The sequence below is a fragment of the Nanorana parkeri genome, unplaced genomic scaffold (assembly GCF_000935625.1).
Source record: "Nanorana parkeri isolate BGI_ZX_2015 unplaced genomic scaffold, ASM93562v1 scaffold434, whole genome shotgun sequence".
Lineage (NCBI taxonomy): Eukaryota > Metazoa > Chordata > Amphibia > Anura > Dicroglossidae > Nanorana > Nanorana parkeri.
The window spans coordinates 427,734-451,822 of NW_017306702.1; the positions used below are offsets into that span (position 1 = coordinate 427,734).

The following is a 24,089-nucleotide window of genomic DNA, read 5'->3' on the forward strand; positions in this document are numbered from 1 at the left end:
GCGGGAGACTCCCGGAGCTTCCGGGAGAGTTGGGATGTCTGGATTAGACAATAAAACCAAGGTATAATAATTGTTGAACAGAACAGAGGTTACATGTTATGCACAGAAACACAAGGTGGAGATATCTAGAAGGGTCTAAAACAGCAATGACAAATTTGTGGCCTGTGGACACCTTTCCTGCAGCCCACTAAGAATCTCTTGTCTGTATCTTGAGTGGGCAGTACTCTTTCAGCATATCCGTTGGACTGAAGGGAAGGGTTACAGTGAACTGGTCAAATTGTGTTGATCAGATTTGGCCTTGTGTTCATCAGTTTTGGCCTTGTGTTCATCAGTTTTGGCCTTGTGTTAGTGAGTTTTGGCCTTGTGTTAGTGAGTTTTGGCCTTGTGTTGGTGAATTTTGTCCTTGTGATGATGAGTTTAGTCCTTGTATTGATGAGTTTAGTCCTTGTATTGATGAGTTTAGTCCTTGTGTTGATATGTTTTGGCCTTATGTTGATGAGTTTTGGCCTTATGTTGATGAGTTTTGGCCTTATGTTGATGAGTTTTGGCCTTATGTTGATGAGTTTTGGCCTTATGTTGATGAGATTTGGCCTTGTGTTCATCAGTTTTGGCCTTGTGTTCATCAGTTTTAGCCTTGTGTTCATCAGTTTTGGCCTTGTGTTAGTGAGTTTTGGCCTTGTGTTAGTGAGTTTTGGCCTTGTGTTGGTGAATTTTGGCCTTGTGTTGATGAGTTTTGTCCTTGTGATGATGAGTTTAGTCCTTGTATTGATGAGTTTAGTCCTTGTGTTGATATGTTTTGGCCTTATGTTGATGAGTTTTGGTCTTATGTTGATGAGTTTTGGCCTTATGTTGATGAGTTTTGGCCTTGTGTTGATGAGTTTTGGCCTTGTGTTGATGAGTTTTGGCCTTATGTTGATGAGTTTTGGCCTTGTGTTGATGAGCTTTGGCGCCTTGTGTTGATCAGATTTGGCCTTGTGTTGATCAGATTTGGCCTTGTGTTGATCAGATTTGGCCTTGTGTTCATCGGTTTTGGCCTTGTGTTCATCGGTTTTGGCCTTGTGTTCATTGGTTTTGGCCTTGTGTTCATTGGTTTTGGCCTTGTGTTTATTGGTTTTGGCCTTGTGTTAGTGAGTTTTGGCCTTGTGTTGGTGAATTTTGTCCTTGTGTTGATGAGTTTTGTCCTTGTGTTGATGAGTTTTGTCCTTGTGTTGATATGTTTTGGCCTTATGTTGATGGGTTTTGGTCTTGCATTGAGTTGCGGCCTTGAAGATTTTTGGCTTTCTGTTGATGAGTTTTGGCATTATGTTGATGTGCTTTGGTCTTGTGTTGATGAGTTTTGTCCTTGTGTTGATGAGTTTAGTCCTTGTGTTATGTTTTGGCCTTATGTTGATGAGTTTTGGCCTTGTGTTGAAGATTTTTGGCTTTTTGTTGATGTGTTTTGGCCTTATGTTGATGTGCTTTGGTCTTGTGTTGATGAGTTTTGGCCTTGTGTTGATGGTAATAGATGGCATCAGCTTGAGATGCTTCTGAGATCAATCAGGATTGCCACATTCGCACAGATTTAAGACTCACAGGGCCTCAGTACTGCCCCCTGGGATAGCTGAGCATTTGAAATCCTGTGAGGATGCACTCTTGCAATGGGCTGGAGTGCATTGTTGTGGGATTTTGAGCTACTAGATCTACAGAAAGACATGATCATATCTCTCATATGTGTTGGTAGCCATGGCTGAGGTAAGCAATTTTCTTTTCTGGAGCCTGTTTCTTTTCTCAAGTCTGGGACTTGGTTTGTTTACAAATGGCTAATTAAAGCCATTTGTATTGGGTGGGTGGGGGGCCATGGCAATGATGGGGGAGTGGGGGCAAGAGCTTCCAAAAAAGCAGACCTTCCATTTGGCATATGAGGGCCACTTTAAAGTTGTAACTGACCACCTTCTGATTTGCTTCAAACATGTTTTGTATTCTCATTGACTTGTATAGGGATGCAAATTCCATATGACAGCACAACATTCCCTCAACACAGGCCCTTATTGTTTTTTCCACTGGGAGCCAGTTTTTTATAATTTTTTTAGTGACACATTATAGAGTAAGAACCGGAGAACACAGCGATATCATTCACACTCCTGCACACTGATGTCAAAGGAAATTGGCGGGAAAGGCATCACGTGAACAGTGTGTAGGTCGGGACAGTGAAGCACCTCCGGCCAGCAGAGGGCGCCGCCCTGTAGTCCCATGCTGACCTTATAAGGCATTAATCGCCTCACTGAGTATAACCAAACCCTCGTCACACAGCTGGAGAACTGATTGGCTGATCTAATAAAAACGCCGCTTCAACCGACCGGAAGTGACGGCTCGGCCGGCACCAGCGGCGGCCATTTTCCCTGAGGGTTGCCAATATGTACCGCTGTAACAGAACAGTGCTTGCATTAACTCATCTGACTCTACAAAACGCATCATAAACCTAAGCAGGCTTTGGCCTCAAGTGGCGAATTTAAAAACATTCTCTAGCCATTTATCCGAAAAAGCTTTAGTTGGCATCTTGCAAACAGCCTAGCCGTTTGCCCCTGACCAAAATGGCTGCTCGGGTGATTGGTACTTTTCAGTCGCCTCCCAGCTCTCTGATTTTGCCCAAATCTAAGATGGCGGCGAGATACTTCCGGCCTTTCATTCATGCCGACTGCTGCAATTAGCGCTGTTCTTTGAGCGCTTCGGAGCCCCCCTTGTGTTACACGGGATTTCCGGTTCCGGCCCCATTGTTGCGAAGCGATGGCGGCGCGGGCTGGCTTCCAATCCGTGACTCCCGGGGTATCCGGGCCGCCGGTCGCCGCTATGGGCCCTGGGACGCCTGGGCCTGCTGTGAGGATGGGCCCTGCCCCGGGACAGGGCATGTACCGCTCACCAATGCCAGGAGCCGCTTACCCGGTAAGAGAGGGGAGTTCCGGGCATTACCGGGACTCTTATACCCCCTATACAGTATAGTGCTACCCATCACCGGCACTGTACCCCTCCCGCTATCTGTGTTGTGTACATTACAATGCTGCCCTAAACCGGATAGTACCGGCACTACCCCTCCCATCCGTGTGCACATTACCTCTGCCTATCACCGTGTCTCCTAACCCCAACCGCTTTCATTGGTGTCATCCAGCTAGGCTTTTATTGGGGGGCATGGATCACAGCCAATAATGATAAACAAATTGTTCTCTTCAGCAATTTATCTCAAACTTTTCACCATGGATATCAGTAATAATTCCAGGAGCGGGACTTGCTGTATTGTTCTTGAAGACGTTTCGCTGGTCAATTCTGAATTGACCAGGATTTATTTATTACTGATATATCGTTGTCTGGGTGAATGAGAACTTCACTGACTTCTTTCCATGGGGAAGCCCTCAAAGTAATGTTCAGGTCTCAGGAAATCCCTGCTGAAATTAATTGGCAGTCACTGGGAAGGATGCTCCTTGCGTTGGCAGTCACTGGGAAGGATGCTCCTTGCGTTGGCAGTCACTGGGAAGGATGCTCCTTGCGTTGGCGGTCACTGGGAAGGATGCTCCTTGCGTTGGCGGTCACTGGGAAGGATGCTCCTTGCGTTGGCGGTCACTGGGAAGGATGCTCCTTGCGTTGGCGGTCACTGGGAAGGATGCTCCTTGCGTTGGCGGTCACTGGGAAGGATGCTCCTTGCGTTGGCGGTCACTGGGAAGGATGCTCCTTGCGTTGGCGGTCACTGGGAAGGATGCTCCTTGCGTTGGCGGTCACTGGGAAGGATGCTCCTTGCGTTGGCGGTCACTGGGAAGGATGCTCCTTGCGTTGGCGGTCACTGGGAAGGATGCTCCTTGCGTTGGCGGTCACTGGGAAGGATGCTCCTTGCGTTGGCGGTCACTGGGAAGGATGCTCCTTGCGTTGGCGGTCACTGGGAAGGATGCTCCTTGCGTTGGCGGTCACTGGGAAGGATGCTCCTTGCGTTGGCGGTCACTGGGAAGGATGCTCCTTGCGTTGGCGGTCACTGGGAAGGATGCTCCTTGCGTTGGCGGTCACTGGGAAGGATGCTCCTTGCGTTGGCGGTCACTGGGAAGGATGCTCCTTGCGTTGGCGGTCACTGGGAAGGATGCTCCTTGCGTTGGCGGTCACTGGGAAGGATGCTATGCTCCTTGCGGTCACTGGGAAGGATGCTCCTTGCGGTCACTGGGAAGGATGCTCCTTGCGGTCACTGGGAAGGATGCTCCTGGCGGTCAGTGGGAAGGATGCTCCTGGCGGTCAGTGGGAAGGATGCTCCTTGCGTTGGTGGCCAGTGGGAAGGATGCTCCCTCCCCCGTCCGTTCCGCCAGTCAGCGCTTGAGGATCGGACAGGGAAGGGGGGGGTCCCTACAGGGAGCCGTGAGTGACAGTCACGGCTCTGCACGGATAGATCGAGAAGTAAGCGAGCGCTCGTATGTGTTCGCTCACTTCCCGATCTACTGAGCCGACCTGTGACAGTTTCATTGTCACAGGTCGGCTCAGATTAGGAGGCTGAGTGAAAATCACTGACCTCATAATTCTGCTTTTAATCGGAATAGCTTTTGAAATTGCACCAAGTCAGAGAAATGTGACATTTCAGGGTCTTGAAGCTTTGATAAAAGGGTCCTGTATGACCCCAAAATGTCACCTTTCTCTTATGAAGAGTTCTTAAGCTCTGTTTGTTTTGCTGGTTCAAGGGAAACAGTATTGATCTATTATTATTATTATATAGTATTTATATAGCGCCAACAGTTTGCGCAGCGCTTTACAATATAAGGAAGACATTAGAAGACAAGATGGTAAGGAGGGCCCTGCCCGTGAGGGCTTACAATCTCACGTGATCTCACGTTGGTTGGCAGTGGAAGGGGTATTTTGTTACCTTGGTGGTCAGTGTAGCACTTTCTGTTAAATGACTTTGGTACCGAAACGACGCAGGCCCAAGTCGTGTGGGAAATCGGTCCAACACTGCTCATGGCCCTGCAAGACCTCTGTGGTTCCACTGATCCCTTGACTGATGCTGCAGAGGTGGAGATGTTGCTTCCACTATTTAGTCTGAACAGCTTTCATCAAATCTGCTCAAAAGTCAAAGAAATGTGACATTTCACCGTCTTGGGTTTTGATAAAGGCTCCGGTAAGACCCCACATTTATAACTTGGGTTTATACTGCTGCTTGTGACTCAAGGAAAAAGTGAATGTGTGTAGAAATCATAGCATAATTTTCCTTTCCTGAGTCCCCATGATGGCATAGGGTGGGAGCTGTTGATGAGCTGAATGGGAGGCAGATACATTGGGAATGCCAATCCTCTTGGTGAAGCACAGAAAGGGTTTAATATGACGGATCAGTCTGAATATGTAAATATTAATCTTTGATGAATAACCAACTACATCCAGATCTCGGAACAGATTATTATAGCTGCAGCTAACAATTATTTTCATAATCGATTAGTTGGCCGATTATTATTTTTATCCGATTAAAAAAATAATTAAATACTATCCTTATTATGTGTTCCAAACATAAAGTTTACTTCAGAATAAACCTGCAAGCACAATTTTGTGCACTGGCATGCACGGCATTGCAGTACTCCATGTTCTGGTTCGGGCGATCACACTGTGGGTGGGAGGTGTGCTTGGGGTGCCATTAAAATGAAAGCACCGCAAAGCTGGGGGGGGGCAGTTTTTTTTTTCTTTTTACAATTTTTTTTTTAAATCATTTTTTTATTTTTAGTTTTTTTTCCTTTTCTGTTGGGGGCTCTAGGGAAATATCGGTCTTCTAAACAGACGGGAGGAGAGAGCTGCATAGCCGATGGGGCAAGGAGCTCTCCTCACCACTGGGCACCAGCTGCAGGGGTTGTGTCCCCTCTGATCCCTGCTGCAAGCAGCGGGGATTCGAGGGGACACAAAAGTGATGAAACACTGGCTCTCTTCAAGGAGGAGAGGAGCAGGAGATCCAGGCCAACTAATTGATAATGAGAATCGTTGACAATGATTCTCATTATCAGTTGATTCAGCCCTATTATTTATTGAAAATACTCTGTCCTATTAACACATTGTTAACGTTGCTGGCATACCTGTTACACCTAGGTATGGAGGAGCATGTGACAGTGCTGGGCCAATCAGCGCTATCACACAAGGAATCCATATAAACAAAGACTTCAGTGTCTTGTAGTGTTCCTTGCACTTCTGCTGGCTGAATGTAGTGACTGGGAGCAAAAGAAAGTTAAATATCTAAAGCCACAACCTTTTCCTATACCAGGGTTTTATCAAGGGAAGAACATTTTGCAAAAGATTACAGAATTGGCCCAAGGTCCCTGTTATACTAAAGTAGGGACAATACACATGGATGTAATAGAAATCTGCATACAGTAAGTATAGACCTCGATTAAGTAAAAAGGCATTACCACAGGCCATAACTTTTTATTATTGGATAGGGTGTGGCTAAGAACGTTTTCCCCCTAATTGTACAATTACAATTAGGGGGATTCATGTTTTAGTGTCTACTCAAATATGTGGATTGCCTTTCCCTTCCAGTCCCTAAACCAGTAATCACCAGGACATATACGGTGCTTCTTCCCCGTGGGGATATAGATAGCCATCACACCTGATTGACATGGGTCCTTACACTACCACAATCTATCCAAAATCACAAAGCAAATCTTTGGCTTTAGATAAAGTAGACCGTAATCCAGGTCCCCAATAAATGCAGCTGGTGCCTAACGTTTTTAGGCGCATTGGCTACCTGTCTCCTGGGATTTGTCCAGCCCTGGTACAAGCACTTCATATTCCACAATACAGGCCTTGGTGCTTGGGTGAGCTGTCATGGCCAGGTCTGGTCATGTAGAAGTGTGTACGAAAGCTATGCAGACACCATTGTGCAGAAAGTTGGATCGTGCATAGCGTATCCCATTCTTTTGGTAATGTGAACTTCTGGTGGAGTGGCCCTATCTGTACAGCTCGAATCTTCTTCAGCAATAAGTAAATCCAGAACCTAATTGCATCTCCAGTATGTGTGTCTAGTTTTCCAGCATGTAAATGTGAAGCTTTCATTTCTTTGCATCGCCATGACAGCAGAGATATAAAGATAACGGTTTACTCCACCTTTGGGATATAAACCCAATTATAGGTCACTGCTGGGATATGAGTAAATCACTGAATATACCTATTTTTCTGTAGTGCTTTTGCGTTTTGCAGAGTGTATTGCTTTCAATAGAAATTGTCTTTTTTTTCCGAATCCCAGGAGCCATGTCCTCTTCCTTCCTGAGATCGTGCATTGCTACAGTCATTAAATGACATTTCTAGTGAGAAACCAATGTAAAATGCTGATTCTGACAATGTTCACTTGAAAATGCCAGTTACCTGACTGCTAAGCAGATTGAGTAGTATCAGTTATTTCTAAGGCTGGCCATACACTGCTCTATATATTTTTCATTCAACCCGTGGGCTGAACAAAAACAAAAGAGAAGATTCCTCCATCAGCACTTAGGAGTGTGTCGATCGAGGACTCCCGCTGTTTGTATTGTATTCTGACAGCGGCCAGCAGCTGCTGTCAAAATGCCCCAACAGAGCTGGCATCTCATTGGCTGCCGACTGTGATCGTACAAAGATTTTCTGTCCGGCTCCTTCGATCAGCTGAAAATCCCTTTTAAAAGCTGGCTGAAATTTGCACAGTATATGGGTGCCCGTATGGGCAGTCATTGGCCTGCAACTTAGATGCATATCTGGAGGTCAGACTTCACTGGTTGTGTCTTGGTCCCAGCTGGTGACTCTGGCATGACTTTTCAGAAGTAAAGGAAGCCCCCATAGGTTTTGCACTGCATAAACCTGACATTGCAGTCTGAAGATCAACTGCCACATGAGTGTGACATAGATGCACATAGGTACACAAGCTTGTTTCAAGCAAGCATATTTATACACCGAGAGGACAGAACTAGTACCAACCTTATCCCAGGAGAATGATTGTAAATGCATGGCGCTTGAATAGCTTCAGCCAGGAAATGACGGCTGCCAGTGGCAAGATTCCGCAGACAGCAGCTGAATGTAAATACTAGGGCTGCAACAACTAATCGACATAATCGATTATAATCGATTATTGAAAAAGTTGTCAACTTTTTCAATAATCGATTAATCGGCTTCTGATCAGTTGGCCCTGTTCACGGCTCCACACACGCTGCGCGCCCCACCTCCTCCCTAACTCACGCTCAACGCTGACAGACCCGCATCCACGCTTTACACGCCGCACCTCCTTCCAGCCTCGCACACGTCAGGTAGTTGGCGGGTGCAATAGCCAGCCTGCTATTGGTCATTTCAAATTGCAATAGCCAATAGCAGGCTGGCTATTGCAACCGCCCACTGCTTGCTGTGCCCTCCTCCCAGCATGGAGGAGAGAGCTGGGGGGATCCAACCAACTAATCGATAATGAGAATAGTTAGACGACTGTTCTCAGAATTGATTAGTTGCAGTCCTACTCGCCACCCCTGCCATCTGCATGCGAATACATTTTTTTGTATCACAATAAGTAGATTGTCAGGAAAGACAAGTAGATTGGGGCCCCGCTTTAGTCCCTGCACAAGTAGTTTTTTTTTGTTTTTTTTTTATTTCCACTCTCGAGAAGAGTGTCTGCAGAGGTTGCACAATACCTGTACGCAATGTCTAGCTCTTTGTCTATTCTAACTTTTAAAGGATAACTTACATTTATTAACTTTTAATTTATCCGAGGATTGTGAAAAATATAAGTCTTTACCTCTGCCTTTTTATTACCTGTGCTTTGAGAGCTGTCATTGTAGTCACAAGAGCTGATGTGAATGTTGCATTGTTTACATTCAGCTTGTCTGCAGTTGCAATATAACTGCAGGCAAGGACTCTGGTTATCGTACCTTTCTGTTAGTGTTTCACTTGCAGGAGCCAAAAGATTGCCACGCTACAATGCATTTAACCAAAATCGGAAACTAAAACAGTCCATCCCTGCATCGTTTATACTTGCCTGATCCTGTGATGACAGCTAAATCTTTACATAATATGCAGTACATTGGTTATGACTTTGTATATTAAAGGTCTATATTACTCAACCCGTGTGCAACAAAAGAGGTTCTTTAAATCAGTTATACAAATACAGAAAAAATGGGGACCCCTTTCTTTCTAGCAGTCACAATCCCTAGATATATGGCAGGTGTTGGGTACCCGGGCTTACAATAGATTGCTGAAATGAGTTATCCGCCATTATGTAAATTCAAAGCTATGCTTGCTGATTCTTTATTGCTTCAAGTATACAGAGCTCACATTATACTAATTGGTGAATGTTTGTTCAATGAAGCGACCCGGGATGCTTCCAGGCAGTCGGATGACTCCTCAGGGACCAGCCATGGGACCTCCAGGTTATGGTGGAAGTCCAGCTGCTCGACCAGGGATGGCTCAGTCTGGTATGGACCAGTCCCGGAAACGCCCTGCACCTCAGCAAATGCAGCAAGTTCAACAGGCAGCTCAAAATAGGAACCACAGGTAACTAATGAACGTGCTTTTAAATTTTTAGTCCCCTAACAGTGGGTCACTGTCGTATCAAATATACGGTGTATATAGTGCATGCAACATAGCCTGTTCTGGAAAAGGGATTGCATGGAAACCTCGCAATTTCTCTTTTTTTGGTTATTCATATGTCATGACTAACGTGAAATTCAGTATTCCTGCAAAGGATCATTTCTATTTACTACCAGATGACAGAACAACATTCTTTTGTTTTACCTCAAATGCTGTTTCTCATTTCTTTTTACCTTAGACATCCACACTTGTTAAGGGTGTCAAGTAGGGATGTCCAGATACCAAGTACTGTACTCTACATGTGCAGATACTTTTCCAGCACCAAGACCAGACTAGAGACAAATTCAAAAGTTAGGAGGCCGCTGTAATTTGTAAGGAGCACACGGAGCTCCTGAGATTTGTACATCCCTGTTCTAATGTATGAATTGTTTTTAATAAACATATTAGGGATGCACCGATACCATTTTTCCAAGTAGTCACACATACATAAGTACTGACACAATTTTTGTTTAGTGTCATGTGACAGTTTTTCTAAAACAATACAGACGAATGATTTCAGGACAGTTGTGGAGCGCCAGAGCCAGGTCCCAGCTGCAACCTCTGCAACCCTGGTAGTTCTCATGAAAATGACAAGTATCGGCACTGGTATCTGAACATCCCTAGTGTCAAGTCCTGCAGCATGTAGGGGACAACTGACCTAGAACATAGTTAAATGGAGGTAGCTGCACTTCAATAAAAGCCATGGTTAGAAATGTAATGAATGGTCAAGTGCAGGACAGACCACCTGAACTCCATATATGGTTCTAGAATACAGGATTGAGCTCAGGTGGTCTGTTTTGCATTGGACCATTCATTAACCTCCCTGGCGGTTTTATTTTTATTTTTTCGGTTTAATTTTTTTTGTATTTTTAATACCCCCCGCCGGTTCTGCCCCCTGCGACGCGTACGCTCGCAAGGGACGGATGCCGGCGTCGGCCGGAGAACACAGCGCGGCTCGTGGGACAAGGTAAGTAATGCTATGCAGCATTCCCGCTTATGGTATGGAAAAGTAACCCCGAGCTACACTCGGGAATACCGCCAGCAAGGTTTAACTCCTAACCGTGGCTTTTAACTTGGAGTGCAGCCACCTTCCTTTTTACTAGTATGGATTCCTGAGGAACGTACCCCTAGAGAGCCAGCAACTGGCCTGAGGTGAGCGGGTACAAGAGTCTGCACCGGAGCACAGCACTTTTTGACATAGAACATCAACATTTGAGCACATCTGCTTGTGAGTCTGACATGCATTATTTTTGTTTTATATGGGTTATACAATTGGTTTTCTAGCAATCCTCTTTTGTGCTCATAGCAGAAATGTAGAATAATACACATTTTCCCATTTCGGATGAGCAGTAAAAATCATACTCTTGCTTATCTACAAGAGCAGCGAGTCTTAAGCTGGCCATACACTGTAATAATTTTCTTTGTTTAACCTGTGGAATGAACAAAGAAAATAATAGATTCCTCCATCAGCGATTACGAGCGTTGATCGGGGGAATCTCCCGCCGTCTTTACTGTATTCTAACAGCGGCCACCGGCTGTAGATCCTCAAATCATCTCTGGATTGGTGCTGACACTGTCCTTCCTTCTGGAGGGGGGCTACTTTTGTTCCACATGGTCCCTGTGTGTGGTGTAAAGTAGCCAGCACTCCAAGCTCGCTCCTTTTGATGGACTACAATCATGTTTAGTTTACTAATTTGTATTGAGATTGTAGTCCATCACAGGAGTGAGCTTGGAGCGGTGACTACTTTACAACACACACATGGACCATGGGGAACAAAAGTAGTCACGCTGCAGAAGGAAGGACAGTGTCGGCAGCAATTCAGAGATGATTTGAGGATCTACAGCCGAGTGATACACAAATAAGGTTCAGTATTGTTAATAGTTAAGGTACCTTAATGTTTAACTCCTGAGTTCAGTGTCACTTTAAATGTTAACAGCTAAGGGTAACTGTTTGTTAAACGATTTGTTCAACATTTTGTGTGTCCAAGTGGAACAAGAAACAATTGTTGGTTTAGGCCTCATAGGTTGTGTTGAGTTATTGTGCCATCACTTATGAATATCTGAATGTTTGTACACTGTGCCGGAGGGGAAGGCCATGATCTTCGCTGATCTCATTTCTTTTTCAATTTTAAAGTGCTAAAAAGAAGAAGATGGCTGATAAGATTCTACCTCAGAGGGTGAGTGTTGACGAAATGATGGACTACCAATAAATGTGTTTCCAAAGTTGCACACATTGTAATTGCTTTGACTTTCGGCACAGATTCGGGAGCTAGTACCGGAGTCTCAGGCTTACATGGATTTATTGGCTTTTGAGAGGAAATTGGACCAGACAATTATGAGAAAACGGCTTGATATTCAAGAGGCCTTGAAAAGACCGATCAAGGTGAGTTTGAGTTCCATAATTTACTTTCCGCAGACATCAAGTGGCATTTTTTTCCCCAAACAACTCTTTATTTTGACTCCTTTTATTTATTTTTTTCCCTTAGCAAAAAAGGAAACTCCGCATCTTTATTTCGAACACGTTTAACCCAGCAAAGTCTGATATCGAGGATGGGGAAGGGACCGTGGCTTCTTGGGAGCTGCGTGTAGAAGGTCGCCTTCTTGAGGATGTGAGTAAAAAAAAATTGCTTATATTCTATATACTATGCGTGTGTTATAATTATTATACAGGATTTATATAGCGCCAACAGTTTGCGCAGTGCTTTACAATATAAGGAAGACATTACAATCACAATACAATTCAAGACAAGATGGTAAGGAGGGCCCTGGCCCTGAGGGCTTACAATCTAAAAGAATGTTTAATTGAAATTCACTTATACCAAATATATAAAAGAAATACTCTGTTACCTGGCTGCTATGCTTACACACTGGCTTCATTGCATTCTCAGTAACTGACCCGGGACAATTATGGATATCTGAAAAGTCGAGTCAGGAGTCTTTATCGGCATACTTGCTGTGCTTTCCCACTGTAGTCGGCGGGGAGCATGCAGCACAATCAGAAAGTAACTTGTAGTAGAGCACCAGCAGGTCTAGATATGTAAAGGGGGCGTTTGGGTTCCCACTAACAGTATGACAGCAGGCAGCAATGTGGACAGATCTCTCCTGTCCCTGGATCGGGCGAATTGGACCAGGAGTGTATTTTATTCAGGGCAGCTGCTTGGGATATTGTCAAGGAATGAAGAAGGCACGTGCAGTGTGGTTTGTGTTTAACAGAACGCTATGAACGCCACTGACTTCTATGGGACTGTCTCATCCAGGAGGCGAAGGTAGACAAACCCCGTATAAGCCAATGGGGATGTGCTCCAGGAGGAGGAGACGTTCGCCGCAGGATGTAAACAAGCTACAGAGGCCGGGCCCATTGATGCTCAGTAAGTATGTATCTGTGCGGGGGGAGGCTGGGATCGATTAGGTCAGCTTAAAGGTTTGAAAAGGATAAGTGCACTCAGCCTTAAAGGGTAATTCCTCTTTCCCAGCTGCATTTGAGAAAATGGAATTACCCCCACCAATATGCCTCCTCTACAGTAAACCTCTCTAGCTTCACTGTATCTGGCCAACGAGTTGAAAAAGTTGACAACTTTCAATATCTCCGGAGCCAGATTACGCCGGACGGTGGAACCAAGACTGACATCTCTACACAGATCAGAAAAGCCCGCAGCACTTTTGCAGGCCTCTGTAACATATGGCGTTCAAACCAGATTAGTCTTTGTACGAAGGTTTGAATCGTCAATTCTTATGTGAGTGAAACATGGAGTCTCTGTGAAAACCACACAAAAACTCCAGGTTTTTGTAAACTGTTTGCGGTACATCATTCATGCCTGGTGGCCACAAAATTGGTTCCCTAATATAGAGCTTCTCCGGCGGTGCCTCCAAAGACCGATTGTAACAGAGATTCGGGAGTGTAAATGGAGATGGATTGGACATACTTTGCGAAAGATACAATGGAGATAGGAAATCACCTGCACTCCATACATATAGACCTTCACAAGGAATTGGTGCTGAGTGACAACATGTATGGCGCCATGTCAAATAGAGTCCGCAATAGAAGTCACCAGCACTCAATAATGCGTGCAATAAGTATGGGCACTTTTTATTAAACTGTCAAGTGTCGGACAACGTTTCGGGGCTGCGCCAGGGTCCCTTCTTCTGGGTGGCATAGTTACATAGTCACTTCTTGCACGCATTATCGATTGCTGGTGACTTCTATTGGATACCTTACGAAAGGGCGCAAATGAAATCTGTGGACAGGCACTTGATTGTAATCCCCAAGCACAGCGCAAGAGACGCAGACCAAGAAGTAGCCATCAACAGTGGAAGTCTTTCACTTCACTTCAACTATGCTCCTCAATGGAGCAGGTTATAAACACCTCTCAACCACCCCCAGTCCCCAGTGCATTTACCTTTTAACTTACTGAACAATTCCCTCTGTGGTTACTGGTCACTTGACTGCACTGACTGAGTGCCCGCCATTTGAAAAACCGAGTGCAGCAATGCTGAGTATCGTACACCATCAGCCACGGAGGGGGAATGACCGTTTGCTAAAAGGTAAGACTTGGGGGTAGGGGAGAGGGGGCAAATTGGAGGGGGCAAATCCCCTTTAAAGTAGATAGGAGAACCTCTGATGATACTTCATTCAAAACTAATCTAACTAAATGCATCACTTTTATATATTTGCATTTAATTCTTCCATTCTTAAACATCCAATGAAACTGCATTGTTATAGTTATGGGGAGAAGATATCCATCAACCTAAAGCTTACACTGCAGGATGAGAATCCATCTGCCAGCAATAATATTCAGAGGGTCATAGTACTTCCCAAGTCAGAAATAACCGTCTTCAGTGTACTTGTAGACAGATGAAAGCAGTCACTCGCACTCCACGATATTAAAGTAATTGCTGTTTATTGACTGAGATATCACACATCTCCTTAGCATATGCTGAAATCAGCCGTACAACGGCTTGCTGCGGCTGGGTTCGGGTCGGCCGAAGTGCAGAAGGAGTTTGACTCAGCTAATCCAACATCTGGATCGGCTTAGCCGAACCTCCGGCAGGCTACTCGTTGCTGTTACTGATTTTGGTGTGTTTTAAAAATTGAATTGTGTATTTTTATCGGTTTAATATTAACCCCTTCATGACTGAGGCCCTTTTTTCCATTTTTGCACCCATGTTATATTCCACATTTTAGGCCTGAAAATGACGTAAAACCCCCCAACATTATATATTTTCTGAATGCCAAGACCCTATAGAATAAAATGGTGGTAGTTGAAAATTTTTATGTTGCGCAATATTAGCGCAACTCCTTATTAAACCCCAAAATTTAGTGACAAATGTAATTAAATGCCCCAAAACACAACAAATTACCCATTTTTTTAATGAAATATAAAAGATGAGGTTACAACGAGTAAAACGATACCCAACATGCCCAGTTTACAGATTGCGTGCGACCGTGAAACGGCGAAAAACTGCAGTACCCCAAAAAATCAATAAAAGACACTTTAAAAGCCCCCACAGGTCATCAATTTAGAGATACCCCAAAATACTGGCACTAGAATTATTGCTCTCACTCCGGCGTGCGCGGCGATACCCAACATGTGTAGCGCGTTCGTCGTTTTCATGCGTAGGCGCACCCGACGCGTGTTTACGTGGCGACGCGCGTGCTCGCGGGGGCGGGGTACTTTTAAAATTTTTTTTTATTATTATTAGATTTATTTTATTTCATTTTAATTTTAAAAACTGTTTTTTTTTTTTTTTTACTTTACTTTGAATTCTATCACATGGGGGGGCTTGCAAGCCCCCCCATGTAATAGCAGATGGTGGTGACAGGTCCTCTTTAAGGTGATGCTGGGGGTCCAAAAGACCCTCAGTGTCACCTTTACACTGGAAATAAGCTATTGAAGTGCAGATCGCACTTCAATAGCTTATAGCTGGGCTGCAAAAGTCGCCGGGAGTCTGTTTAAACAGCCCCGATGCTGGCGACGTACACTGTACGTCGTCAGTCACGAAGGGGTTAATTTGAGAAACATTTGCACAATTATCGCACGGCCTACAAATTTAGTATCACCATCTTTTTATTCTACCGGGCCTGCGCTTTCAGAAAATATATGGTTTGGGGGGTCTTTTACAAACGCTAGCAACGCAGCAGTTGAAAATCAAATCAATAGGAAAAAATTGCAGAAAATTCAAAAATGGCTTGGCCAGCTGATTTGAAAAATGTTCCGGAGGGCTTGGCAGTGAAAGGGTTAAATGGGATGAAATCTGCTCATCATTGCCGTTTAGTTAAGAGTTGAAAATGAAAGCTAGAACCTGATTGGCTGCACTGCTGCTTCTATAATTTTGCCACTTTATAGATCATTGGTTCGACCTCATCTGGAGTACGCGGTCCAGTTCTGGTCACCAGTACTAAGAAAAGATGTCCTTGAGTTGGAAAAAGTCCAGCGAAGGGCAACCAAACTAATTAGGGGTATGGAGGACCAGAGCTACGAGACGAGGCTACTAAATTTAAACATGTTCACATTAGAGGTGAGGAGATTAAGGGGGGATATGATTTCCATGTACAAAATGTTTAATGGTGGGAGCAACATTAGCGATAAACTGTTTAAAATTAACTCCGTTACAAAAACTAGAGGCCACCACCTAAAATTGGTGGAAAAAAAATTCCAGCACAAGGGGCGAAAGGGGTTCTTCACAGTAAGATCAGTTAGGGTCTGGAACTCACTGCCACAGGCGGTGATTTCAGCAAATAATGTGGAATTGTTCAAGAAACTTTTGGACGATTTCTTAAGGGACCGCAATATACAGGGGTACAGGTACTCCTAGAATGAGATCCTAACAGGTTGGACTTGATGGACTAATGTCTTTATTCAACCTCAAATACTATAAAAAAAGATGTGTTCTGCTCCAGTTTTGATAAATCCCTGTCACTGTATTTTAATCTAGCAACCGAAGGGAAACCTTTCCAAGTCATTTCTGTGCTAGTAGTGCTCCTACTTCTACACCAGCTCCCGTCAATGCTTCTCTACGCAGGAAAAATATAACCTTCTGCAGCCTGTATGGTTTTGTGAGCATGCCGTTCAGCACGGCATTGCTAGCTAATTGATGTTTGCAGGGGTGAAATTTCTAGCATAAGAAAGGCCACAATAGTCTTGTTTACCTGCTGTGCTGCTAAGCATGCTCTGCAGACCCAGGGTTAAGAGATCTACACACTCATTTTCTGTCTCTGCAAGGTTTCTCAAAGCATGTCCTTTGCTTTTTCAAGCCCACGTAATATTACAGGTTTTCCAACTGACCGTTTTTTTGTGTTTTTTTTAGGCAACTTTATCCAAATACGATGTTTCCAAACAGAAGAGAAAGTTTTCCTCGTTTTTTAAGTCTTTGGTCATCGAGTTAGACAAGGATCTGTATGGGCCAGATAATCATTTGGTGGAGGTATGTCCTCAATGTCAAGTGCATCTTTCTGGAGCTCCAATGTAGAATCCTACCATATCTTGTTATTTATATTTCATTCATCCACACTCTCTATCTGTTTAATGCCAATACATTATGCAAAAGCCATTCCTCTTTTTATCAGCTGTTTAGAAATACATTTCAGTTACTGTTTACCTTGCGGTCCTGCACGTCAATGTATTCTGTCTGTTAGATCGATGGCCACAAGAGTGCAGTGCTTCTAGTGAAGTCTCCATGTATTATCATCCCAGCAGGGCAGCTTGTAAAATAGAGCAACGCAACTGCAGAATGACATCCCAGTTCAGACAGGACAAGACCTGTATACATCATAATATAAATCACTTGTAGAAATGGCATACTTGGTGATGAAATTGTAAGTGAAATGGTTTGTGATGACTGAAGTTCAGGTAATGGTGCTTGGTTCCATGCAGACCATAAAGCGGCTGTATACAATGCTTATATTATAGGCTTTATCGGTGACCAGGTATAAAAGCAATCTGTGTCTCAGGATATCGCTGAGCCCTTAAAGTCACTAATGGCGTACAGAATTTATTTCTGTATTGTCAAATCGCCTTTGTTCCAAAAAGCCCTATACAGTCCTAATAGCAGGAGAGAAAAATCCTTCCTTACATAAGCAGTACACTCCAGACTTCACAAAGGATCAGATTGTGATCATAATACTTAGATTTGTTTTAGAGTAAAACAAGCTTGCCTAGGGGTACACGATACAATGGCCTTATGAATTTCCGATGCAAGGAGAACACACAAAAGAAGCACCGCTTCTCCACGGTTTAGGAAAGGAATGGGCTGGGTGTTTGCTGCTGGCAGCATGTCCTCGCTCCAATATGAGCACATACAAACAGAAGAAAAGCTGGCCGCACACTGCATTCCGCTAGGATAGTTTATTGAAGCTCATACCACAGCACTGGTGTCCCGACTAAGGGCCGCCCGCTGACGCGCTTCATCCAATCATGGGCTTAGTCATAGAGTTGAATTTCAGAGTTTCAAACGTGCAGAACTAACATGCTTTTATTCTATTTAAAGTCCCTCTGTGTGTTCAGGCCAGTTTGTTGTGGGGTTTATTTACCTGCCTCATCCCTTAAGTGCAGAAATACTCTTCTTTGCTCCTGTAACGTCATTACACGGACTGTTGATCTCTTCGTTGCCCTGGAGTCTGGAGGAGCAATCTAAGAGGGTGCCCTCTGTAATTTCATTCAGATACAGGGTTATCTGCTGGACTACAGTTCCCACCAGTCCTGCACCTACAGACAGTTTTTGGGCAAGCATGTCGGAACCCTGAGTGGTGCTATGTGCAGTGACTGGCGGTGAGGCAAATGGCTACCAGCAATAACCATGATAATACCCTAGAAGTTTTAGAGGCTGCACAGGGTGACATCACTGCAATGATTTTCGTGCAGAGTAATCAGCATTGTCACCCTGTTGGAGAAGGGGTAAGAACTTCTGAGTGTTTTTATTGCTGTTGCCCCATTTCTTCAGGTGTCACAGGGACTGGAAGTAGGGCTGCAGCTAACGATTATTTTCATAATCGATTAGTTGCCCGATTTTATTTTGTTCAACTAATCGATTTGGTTGTATTAAAAAAAAAAAAAACCCTCTCCCGCCCCTTCCCCCAACCAACTAATCGATGATAATAGTTAACTACTCTCATAATCGATTATTATCAATTTTAGACGATTAGTTGTTGCAGCCCTAACTGGAAGTCCGGGGAACAGACGGGACTAGAAACAGGACAAGTTTCAATCTTCCTTAATACCTATTTAAGACAATACAAGCCTTTTGACTTAGTCTTTAAGATAGATGTGAACACTCTCACTCCATTTTCATTGCAGTGGCACAGAACACCAACCACTCAGGAGACAGACGGGTTTCAGGTCAAGCGTCCAGGAGACGTCAATGTACGCTGCACCGTGTTGCTGATGCTTGACTATCAGGTATATATGTATTCATAAACGTACTTCAAAGGCGCTTGTCGTCCATCAGCACACACACCTTATCCACTGCCTGTGCTAGGATGGGACCTCTTTCGGCAGCTCGCAGGAACCTCAGACATGCGACCACAAGATGCATCCGCACACAGGTTGTCTTCTGTTAAAAAGCTGCAATCTTTAGCTGAAAGTGTCAGTACTAAACGAAAAAGCTCCTATTATAACCAGCAGTATTTCAAGACATGTCTAGCCCTTTGTCAAGCTAGGAGCAAACTGCCAAGGCATACAAAGTGAAAGAACTCATACTTTCGGGTGAATGCATATTGTGGTCTCAACATAAACATACTTCTAATATGTGCCATTTACATTGTGTGTCTAATTTTAAAAAAAAATTAGCTGGAGTAAATGTTTAGCGTTGTCTTTTGGGAAAATGGAATGATGAATCTGGTTGTTGAAGCCACCCTTTGCTCCAGGTGTAGTTGGTGACCTGTTCATTCAAGACTAATGTCTTTTTGTTTTGTCCGTGCATTCCTGTATTCCGTTATCCTATTAACATCAGAATCCTGTCACCTCTTCCTTTTCCCAGCCACCTCAGTTCAAGCTTGATCCCCGATTGGCTCGTCTTCTTGGGATCCACACACAGACTCGTCCAGTCATCATTCAAGCTCTATGGCAGTACATTAAAACTCACAAACTTCAGGACCCTCATGAACGGGAGTTCATAGTCTGTGACAAGTACCTGCAGCAGGTAAGAATGATTCCATTGCATAGTTTTTCCTACTGACTGGTCACAAGTGTTTGTAATTTTCTCTCCATTTCACCATTTGTCCCCACAGATCTTTGAATCCCAGAAGATGAAGTTTTCCGAGCTTCCGCAAAGACTGCATGCCCTCCTCATGCCTCCAGAACCCATCATAATCAATCATGTCATTAGGTAAAGAGGATCTTGCAGTGATATGTTCTCTTCTCTCTTGGTCTGCCAAGCTTGCTATATTTTTTTCTTTTTGCATTAATAGTGTGGACCCTAATGACCAGAAGAAGACAGCATGTTATGATATTGATGTTGAAGTGGATGACACCCTCAAGACTCAGATGAACTCGTTCCTGCTTTCCACTTCCAGTCAACAAGAGATTGCAGCTCTAGATAACAAGGTAAAAGAAATGGCTCCGTTTATCACAAACACCCGGGATCTCTGAGCCTAGCCAAATGTAATAAAAGCTTGCAATCAACTGTGCCAAGGTTTGCTCAACCAGAGCTCAACCAAGGCTGGATTGTAGCCGCCATGTTAAAAAAAGAGGAATTGGGAACAGCTGCACAATTAGAATATATGCAGGGGTGTGGAAATGTCTGTAAAGAAAAACTACTTGTCCAATGGCTGAAGCTATACTTAAAGGAGAACTATGAGGCGAGTGCTTTTCACTCACCTCATAGTTCTAGCCGACCTGTGACAATGAGACTGTCACAGGTCGGCTCAGTAGATCGGGAGGTGAGGGAACACATACCGGTTTCGCTCGCCTCTCGATCCTGTCACGGCTCTCTGCTGTGACAGGGGAGGGGATGGATTCCCCCCTCCCCACTCCGATCCGCCAGCGCTGACTGGCGGAACGGACGGGGTAGGGGCCGGGTACAGCTTGCTCTGCCTCTAGATAGGCAGAGCCAGCTGTCACTCACGCAGCTGTGCGGATCTCGACATCAATGTCGGGATCCGCTGCGGCGTCTCAGTATACCGTGAGCTGTAGCTCGCGGTATACTGAGCTTAGGGTGACGGGAGGACGCTAGTTTGTGTCCTCCAGTTACCCTAAGGAGAACTATGGGGAAAAGCCCTGACCCCATAGTTCTCCTTTAACTATATTTAACCACCCGAAGAAGTGCTTCTCATTGGTCAGCGCGGTGAGGTGGTGGCGCTGACCGACTGCTAATAAATTGTGAGCGAAATTCAAAATCCATGGTACAGGGCTGCACTGGATGACAGTATGGGGTAAAGACAGTACAGCCGTACCGGCAGAGGGGAAGGACTGTTTTTGCCTAAAAGTATGTATAGCAGGGGCGAGGGGTCCAGATTTGAGCGGGTAATTCCATTTTCCCAAGTTACTTGGGAAATTGAACTTACCCTTTAATGCACATTGTGCGTGTTAGAGAGTGCTGCTGCCTGGCTACCACAATAAGGAACACAGTGGTACAAGCACTTGTACTAAGCGAGCGCCAGTTCCCCTTCTCTACATTTATCCCTGCCTGCCCATGGCAGCGCTCAATGTAGATAAAACAAACGCACGCCTGCCTGGCACCCAGAACTGCCTGTCTCGGGTGTCCAGCAATAGGAATCCCGCACCCCTGATATGGTGCTTAGTGGGAGTTTGGGTTCCCTGTGTGGTGGTAAGGATGAAGAGGCCAAATGCAGGGCTCCATAATTGTAAACAAACGTCTTTTCTGCACTCCATTTGGGGGTTCATGTAGCATGGTGAAAGGAACCGCACAGGGTTCTGAAACATTGTATTCGTATGCGAGGTCATGCTTATCTGACATTATATAAAGACGAGATGATGAAGGGAACCATTCGTGTTCTGGTGGCTCACTCTTCTATGTCCGAGTTTTATGGTCACCGTGCATTATGGCCACTTGATGAAGCAGTATAGGATTTTCCTCGGCTCCCTCTAGTGGCCATAATGCCCTAATAAGCATTTTCCTCTTCTCATTGTCTCAATCGAAAATTCATGTTTTATCAAATGTTCGCAGCGCTGTTCACTCAGTGAATGGTTTTAAATACATCCCTAAATGATAGAGGAAGCCTGTACTGAAAAAATAATGGACTCCCACTTCTGAAATTCTCATTCTTAAAAAAATTTCTACTTAAAGGAGAATTATGGGGTGAGTGCAAAAACGCTGATTCCCATAATTCAAGCCGACTTGTGACAGGTCGACTCTATTGACCTGGAAGTGAGTGAACACATACCGCCGTTCGCTAACTTCCTGATCATCTCCCTGCAGAGAGCCGTGACTCAAGTCACCTCTGCCCTCAGGGATTCCCCCCTCCCCGCTCCGATCCTCCAGCGTTGAGTGGAGGAACGAATGGTGAGTGGGCGCACACAGGTGGCTCTGCCACTCGATAGAGCCAGATGTCAATCACCCAGTAGGGTGGATCTCGACAGTATTGTCAGGATCCTTTCTGCCTGAGGCGGGGCCCTGCGGATTGCCGCTATATACTTAGTTTTGGGTCACCGGAGGACATTAGTATAAGTCCTCCTGTGACCCTGAAGAGAACTATGGCCAAAAAAGGTTTGGCTATAGTTATTTTAATGGTCTGTAATGGTTATTCAAAGACTTCAACATTTTTTTATTCACTGACCCATAACAAATATGCAGATCAGGAGTTCTGACTTCACTGGCTGTATGCTTGTTTTCCAGGTCAGTGGCTCAGTCATAATTACATTTACCATGTCGGCATTGCAGTGTGTCAAAATACAACCTCGCTGCCCCGTAGGCATCAGAGTATGACCCATGCCGCTTAGTGCACCCCTTAATTTATGATATGCGCTATAGTGTGTCTTTTAAACTGGGGGGGAGGTAGGGCTGGAATTGCATTTCTGAAAATCGGAGCATGCAGTGATACAGGACAACACAGAGACTAGGCGAGTCTTCAATTGGACTCGGAAATATGTAATTAGTAGAGATGAGGAAGCGCTGATCTTGCTCTCTTGGAATATTTAGCATGTGCACCCAGGAGGCTTTATTAGTGAAGCGGTTTTCTCAGCCTCAACTAATTGATTCACTTGTTTTATAAAAAATGTACAAAGCAATGTGCATTCTTCTGAAATTCTGCATTTTGTAACCCGTAATTCCCTGTCACTCATTTCATGCTCCTCAGTACAATGCTCCCAGGTGGACTTTTAACTTCACTAATCGACATCTCACCGGATTTGTTTTCTGGCTTCTGTGTTCACAACACATTGAAACTCCCAGTGGCAGCACAGCATTGCTTTCATTCATTTGCCTGCCCTGACTCCTATACATCTGTGTAATGGAAATAAGAGTCAGTGACTGTTGGATTTCATTTGGAACCTCAGCAGCGAGTTAGATGATTTACTTAGTTTGGATAACCTGCCGTAGTGGTTTGGTGATGTCAAACAGCTGTTGTGATATCTGTTGGAGCTTTATGCAAATGGCCATCAATATGCAGTCTTAGTTCCTTAACATATGTTCTCTTGTGTAGATTCATGAGACAATTGAAACGATTAATCAGCTGAAGATTCAGAGGGAGTTCATGTTGAGCTTTGCTCGCGACCCTCAAGGCTTTATCAATGACTGGCTCCAGTCTCAGTGCCGTGACCTCAAGGTGAGTGCTGCTGAAGCCACTTGTTAGAATGGCGTGCTGCATCTTTTTTTCAGTTCAGTCTTCTAAACCCTTAACGATCTGCTCTGTCCATAGACTATGACGGATGTTGTCGGGAATCCAGAAGAGGAGCGAAGAGCGGAGTTTTATTTCCAGCCGTGGGCTCAGGAAGCTGTCTGTCGATACTTCTACTCCAAGGTACACATTTGTTTTACCTGCATGCAGAAGGTGTTCCGTGCCACTTGTGCACATCATTTAAGGCTCGCCTTTGTCGTGGTTTGTCCATATAGGTGCAGCAAAGACGCCAGGAATTGGAGCAAGCCTTGGGGATCAGAAATACATAAAGCGATGCTGGCACATGAGAAGCTGCCTATGGATGTATGGAGCGGAACGCTTCTCTTTACCAACTTTTCAACATCTTTTTGGGGCTTTAGGATGCTGCTATCGAGTGTATCAGAACTGAGGCCTCTGCCACCAAATGACTGACAAGTGGAATAAGGACACTAATATTTATACTGGTCCCCGATGAGAAAAACATAGAAGGCCACCAGATATTTTGAGGGCTAGACGATTAAAGTTGAAGGATCAATTACTTTTAGTTTCCTTGCCACCTTAAGTGTCATTTTTTTTTTTATATTACTGTTCATGTAATATTTGTTATGTTTAACTTGGAATTCTCTTGCCCCAATTCAAACCAACAAAGTGGAAGGTGTTTGGCCTCGCTTATTTCTTACACTTTGTGCTCCAAACAGATTGGTATCTTTGGAACAGTATTTCATGTCTGTAAGTAAGTTCCATCACATGGTAGACGTGGTGAGATTTA

General features: G+C 44.5%; 1 protein-coding gene across 2 annotated transcripts; it reads left to right on the plus strand.

The window, feature by feature from the left end:
• Positions 1 to 2,637: 2,637 nt before the first annotated feature.
• SMARCD1 (SWI/SNF related, matrix associated, actin dependent regulator of chromatin, subfamily d, member 1) lies at positions 2,638 to 23,797 on the plus strand. 2 transcript variants are annotated; one of them, XM_018560132.1, is made up of 13 exons: positions 2,638 to 2,919; positions 9,293 to 9,477; positions 11,687 to 11,729; positions 11,813 to 11,935; positions 12,039 to 12,161; positions 16,858 to 16,974; positions 18,843 to 18,944; positions 19,525 to 19,686; positions 19,775 to 19,872; positions 19,955 to 20,090; positions 23,147 to 23,269; positions 23,363 to 23,464; positions 23,557 to 23,797. In XM_018560132.1, exons 1-13 carry the CDS (start codon positions 2,764 to 2,766, stop codon positions 23,608 to 23,610), a joined length of 1,524 nt encoding a protein of 507 aa, XP_018415634.1. In that variant the 5' UTR covers positions 2,638 to 2,763; the 3' UTR covers positions 23,611 to 23,797. The 2 variants fall into 2 exon arrangements, with proteins under 2 accessions (XP_018415634.1, XP_018415635.1); XM_018560133.1 differs by lacking the exon at positions 23,147 to 23,269.
• The last annotated feature ends 292 nt before the right edge of the window (positions 23,798 to 24,089 follow it).